This window comes from Benincasa hispida, chromosome 4 (assembly GCF_027475165.1).
Source record: "Benincasa hispida cultivar pf3 chromosome 4, pf3_genome.v1.1, whole genome shotgun sequence".
In the NCBI taxonomy this organism is placed as follows: Eukaryota; Viridiplantae; Streptophyta; class Magnoliopsida; order Cucurbitales; family Cucurbitaceae; genus Benincasa; species Benincasa hispida.
The window spans coordinates 41,624,964-41,630,803 of NC_143481.1; the positions used below are offsets into that span (position 1 = coordinate 41,624,964).

At 37.1% G+C, this 5,840-nt stretch overlaps 1 protein-coding gene across 1 annotated transcript; it reads left to right on the plus strand.

The window, feature by feature from the left end:
- Positions 1-3,179: 3,179 nt before the first annotated feature.
- Positions 3,180-3,713, plus strand: LOC150036711 (uncharacterized). Its single transcript, XM_090313218.1, has one exon. It carries the CDS (start codon positions 3,180-3,182, stop codon positions 3,711-3,713), a length of 534 nt encoding a protein of 177 aa, XP_090169344.1.
- The last annotated feature ends 2,127 nt before the right edge of the window (positions 3,714-5,840 follow it).

The following is a 5,840-nucleotide window of genomic DNA, read 5'->3' on the forward strand; positions in this document are numbered from 1 at the left end:
TTGATCAAGTTAAAGGTTCATATGTCAACGAGAGTTTAACTCAATTAGTATATATATGTGTTGAGAATCAAGAGGTTCGAGATTTAAATTTTCTAACTTTAATTTCTCTCACATGGTCTCAGAATTATAACCCATCCACAGTAATTTCGTATAATAGCCCTCAAACCCAAACCTTGAGAAAGTGTCAAAGCCTCGACATTGAATTTGCACATATGAGATTCGTCACATGTGCATACTTGGTGTGAAGGAGACTTGTTATATTTGTTCACTTGCAAATGACATTGTTCACTCACTAGTAAATTATGCTTGGGTCGCTTCATCGACCATTTGATTAAGGAGATCCCAATTTGAGTCTATCGAACTTTTCGCAGCGACTGTCCTCAGGATCAATGGTCTTTTCCAATGTCTTAGTCGGTTAAAAAGTTTATTCTCCATGTATTTGTTGAATTAAAAAATAAAAAAAATAAACCGCATCAAATTAAAACTAACTCAACTAGTTAAAACATTATGTATTTGATTAAAATGTTGATTTGATTTGGTTCAGTCAATTTATCAAATGTTCTTTCATTTCAATTTGCATCTATATCTCTTTTGTCAATTTTAAATTTTAAGTTTTTTCTACTAGAATATAATTTTAATCCTTTTACTTTCAAGTGTCCAAATCAAAGTTGTTTCATATGCTTTTAATAAATCTTAAATTTTATTATTTAAAGTTAATTTTGATCAAAATTGGATCATACATAATAAAAAAATGTGATTTTCAAAAATAGAAAAATAAGAAAAACTATTTACACAAATAACAAAATTTAATCTTCTTTGATAAAGGTTGATAAAAGTCTATCAATGTCTGTCAGCGATAGAAATTATTAGAAGTCTATCATTGATACTATGTGATAAACGTTGATAAAAGTCTATCAATGTCTATCCTTTTTTTTTTTTTTTTTGTTATTTCTGTAAATAGTTTGACATTGTCTGTGAAAAAGAAAAGTTGTTTTCAAATATAGTAAAATGGGTCAACTTATTTGCAAATGTAGTAAAATGTAACCATGTCACTGGTGATAAATACTAATAGTCAATCATTAGTGCCAATTATAGTTATTCATGATGTCTATCGGTATCTATTACTGATAAACAGTGATATTTTGCTATATTTAAATATATTTTCTGTAATTTTCCCATTTAAAATAATTACCATTTGTTAAGTGAATAATAAAACTTAACGTTACAAATTAAATTCACTCTTTTTTGTTATTTTCTCACTGGGTCGAGGCTGAGGGTTTTATTGATACTATCAGGTTAGTGTGGAGAAGGCCTAAAGATGTGCCCCAGATGGTTAGCTTTGTACGAAATTTGAAGGCAGTGAAGAGAGTTTTACGTGCTTCGTTTGGGAGGCATATCTCTGTGTTAACTGATGAGGTGAGGGTAGCTAGGCAGGTTATGGAGGTTGCTCAGGCAAAGGTAGAAAAGGGATCTTACTTCAGAGTTGGTGTGTGCAGAGGCGGCTCGGGCCACTGAGGTGTTCTGGTTAGTGGCGAGATTGGAGGAGGCGTCACTCCGACAGAAGGCCAGGGTGAGGTGGCTGGAGTTAGGTGATATGAACACAGCTTTCTTTCATCGCTGTGTTCATTCTCGACACAGTTGCAGTGGTTTATTTACGGTCGTGAATGCTGGGGGGACTCGTCAGACAGTGCATGACAGGGTGGCAGTAGATTTCTTTCGGGGTTGTTTAGGGTCTCAGCCAGTGGGGTATAGGGATCTTACTGTCCGAATTGGGGATATTGTGCAATTCAGCTGGTCCGAGGAGGGGGTGGAGGCGCTTGGTCACCCAGTGAGTCGGGATGAGAATAAGAAGGCTTTATTCTCGATGAAGTCTAGAAAAGCTCCTGGGCTTGATGGGTTTTCGGTTGATTTTTACAGAGCTACTTAGAATGTGGTTGGGGATGATTTCTGTGATGGTGTGCTAAATTTTTTTGAGTCCTGTTACCTATCTGGTGGAGTTAATTCTACTACTATCACTCTTATCCCAAAGAGGCGGGGAGCAGAACGTATAGAGGAGTTTCGTCCTATTTCTTGTTGCAATGTTATGTATAAGTGTATCTCGAGGATCTTAGCTGAGAGATTGCGGTTGTGGTTGTTTGCTTTCATCAGTGGTAACCAGTCTGCGTTTGTTCCGGGTAGGTCGATTTTCGAAAACATATTATTGTGTCAGGAGTTTGTGAGGGGCTATAAGGAGGACAGAAGGAAGCCGCATTGTGTGTTGAAGGTAAACCTTCAAAAGGCGTATGATTCGGTCAATTGGGATTTTCTGTTTGGTGTGTTACTGGTTATAGGTACGCCCCTTCAGTTTGTTAGTTGAGTGAGGGTTTGTGTTACTTCGCCTATGTTCTCAGTGATGGTTAATGGTTCCCTTGAAGGGTTTTTTCCTGGTAGGAAAGGGTTAAGACAAGGGGATCCGTTGTCTCCTTTTTTGTTTATGATGGTGATGGAGTTCTTGTCTAATTTGTTGAATAAACCTCCTGTGTGGTTTAGGTTTCATGATCGATGTGAGCGTGTGGGCCTGACTCATTTGGTATTTGCAGACGATTTGATGATTTTCTGTGCAACTGAGAGAGATTCTTTGGAGTTTGTGAGGCAGGTCCTAGTAGATTTTGCAGGGTTGTCTGGGTTAGTTGCTAATGTTGGAAAGAGTTCCAAGTTTGTTACGGGTGTGGAGTCTGGGGAGGCGGAGGAACTAGCTGCATTTATGGGTTTCTCTCTTGGTTCGCTGCCTGTTAGGTACTTGGGTTTACCTTTATTGGGGGGTCGGTTGAGGGTTAGGGATTGTGCTCTTTTGATTCAGAAGATTACAGCTCGTATTAGAAGCTGGGCAGCACGGTCCCTCTCCTTTGCTAGGAGGTTACAGTTTATTAGGTCTGTCTTACAATCCTTTTAGGTGTTTTGGTGTAACATCTTCGTGTTGCCTGCATGTGTAACTCATGAGGTTGATCGCCCATTATGTAGTTATTTATGGAAGGGTATTGCGGTGAGTCGGGGTGGTGCACGAGTGGCATGGGATGAGGTGTGCTTGCCGTTGGGCGGGGGGGTTGGATGTGAAGCATGTGGCATCTTGGAACCAGGCTGCTATTATGAAGCTGCTCTGGCTTCTCTTAATTAATTTGGGTTCATTATGGGTGGCGTGGATGAAGGCTTATGTTTTGCGTGGGCGGTCTATGTGGGCTGTTCGGAGTGAGATTGGGAGGTCTTGGTGCTTGAGGGCTATCTTGCGAAATAGAGATAGATTCAAGTATTTGGTTCGTTTGATGGTTGGCGATGGTCGGTCTTATTTTGTTTGGTGGGATCCTTGGCTACCGAGGGGTGCGATTTTGGATTCATTTGGGTCTACTGTGGTTTATGATGCAGGGAGTAGTTTGAAAGCGTGGTTGTCGGATTTCATGGATGGTGAGGGAAGTTGGAGCTGGCCTACAGTGTCTTGGGAGCTTATTGAGATCTGGGGTCTTATTCAGGCAGTAGGGCCTAGGGTGAGGGGGGAAGATTATTGGGTGTGGGTGCCGGATGCAAGTGGTCGGTTTTCTATCGCTAGTGCGTGGGAGAATTTGCGTCCTCATTGTCCTAGAGTGTCTTGGGCAGATATTTTGTGGGCGAGGGGTGATATTTTGCGTCTCTCCTTCTGTGCGTGGTTAGCTGTGAGGGACAGGTTGGGTACGCGGGATTGATTGAGGAGTTGGGTTGTATTGTCGGGGGGGGGGGGGGGGGGGGTGGTGCCTTCTGTGTGGGGGAGGTGTGGAGTCGCGAGATCATTTTTTTTTAGTGTGGGTTTGGGAGAGAGGTGTGGTCTGGTGTGTTGCGTCAATTAGGCTCGTCGCATCGGGTGGCAGGTTGGGATGTAGAGTTGAGTTGGTTGTGTCGAATGGGGTCGGGTAAGGGGGTGGGTAGTAAGTTATTCCGTGTTTTCTGGTGTGCTTTCATTTACTACATCTGGCAAGAACGTAATCGGCGACTGCATGGAAGTAGACCGAGGTTGGTGTTAGCTCTGATTCACCTTATGGTCTCTACGATTCGTACTCGTGTTTCTTCCTGGCAGATTGATCTTCTTGGTCTTATATAGTGTTTACAGATGTTTTTCTTGTTGTACTTCCCGTTGTTCTTTGTTTTTCTGTTGTCCTTTGTTAGTGGGATTTTTGTTTCTTTTCTCTGGCTTTCTCTCTAGTGGTCTGCGAGTTTGTTTTTTTTATCTTGTAAGCTTTGTTTTATCTTATCTTGTAAGCTTTGTTTTGGGTTTTATTACCCTGTCTTTGCTTGTGCTTTGATGCCTTGATCCCGGGCTGTGGGATCCCCCTTGTTGTTGTATAATAATATCACCTATTCTAAACAAAAAACCACTCTTTAAACTTCATGATTAAAATAAAATAATTTCACATTTTCAAAATTAAACCTAAAATATATACTATATATAAAAGAAAGAAACTTGAGTGCTCCCTTGGATGCAGCTATCTTGATGCATTTCAAGTATGATTCAATAAAATACCGCCACGTGGTAGTTTTACTTTTCAAAAAAATTAATTTTGTTCTAATTTCTTTTTTGTGTGGTAAAGAAATGAGAGTATATAGGTTGCACCTAATTATTGCTCTCTTTCTATACATATATATAAAAGAGAAAAATCTTTACATCTCTATTTTACCCTTCCATTTTGGTTGAATATCTATTTTGTAAATGCACTAGTGGAATGCATTTACAAGTGTTTTCTTTAGTCTAATAGAAATTATTAAAGTGAAAATAGTTACAAATCATGGTGCATCCATTCACATATGAGTGTGGTCTATATAATATATATAATCACTATCAACATATACATTTTCATTTTTCGGTTATGAAAATGTCAAGTAATAGCAAAATTTATTCATTTATAAAAAAAACTCAAAGATTTCAAAAAATGATGAAAATTAAAGTCTCGTTTGGTAACTATTTGATTTTCGAAATTTGTGTTCATTTTCTCTCAATTTCCTCCTCATAGTTTTCATATCTCTAATATAAAAATTTGAATTCTTAACCAATTTTCATGGAAAAAAAAACAACAACAACTTTAAAGAATTTCTTTTTTGTTTTTTTGTTTAGTTTTCAAGGTATGATTTTGAATTTAAAAATACTCATAAATTTAGACAATAGAAAATAGAAACTAACATATGGAAGTGATATGTTAGTTTTCAAAAACAAAAACAAAAACAAAATGTTTAGGTTCCGTTTGGTAACCATTTTGTTTTTTGTTGTTGTGTTTTAAAATTAAGCTTATAAACACTACTTCCACCTTCAAATTTCTTCCTTTGTTATCTACTTTTCACCAATGATTTAAAAAACCAAGCCAAATTTTGAGAATTAAAAAAAGTAGTTTTCAAAAAGTAATTTTTGGAATTTGGAATTTGGCTAAGAATTCAACCATTATACTTAATAAAGATACAAATCATTGTAAGAAATGTTATGAAATAAGCTTAATTTTCAAAAAAAAAAAAACAATCAAATAATTACCAAAGAGGACTTTACCAAACAGAGCTTAGGAGTTATTGAACCATGACATAATGAATGTTTAGGAATCCAAAAACTTATTTTACACGATGAAGAAGCATTGTTATTCATCCTTATTACTTAATTATGCGTCGTATTTATTATTATGTTACATATATATAATTTGAGAATTTTTAGTTCACATTGGTCACGTTTAAAAAGAAAGTAATCTAAATTCATATTCTTGCTTATATTTTATAAATGGAGCTATGAAATAAAACTCTTACTACTTTATTTTTGTTCTTAAATATTTCATATAGAACTACAAATTAACGTTGGATAG

Coding starts and splice junctions, on each gene's coding strand:
- LOC150036711 (XM_090313218.1), top strand. CDS start 3,180: ATGAAGGCTTATGTTTTGCGTGGGCGGTCTATGTGGGCTGTTCGGAGT.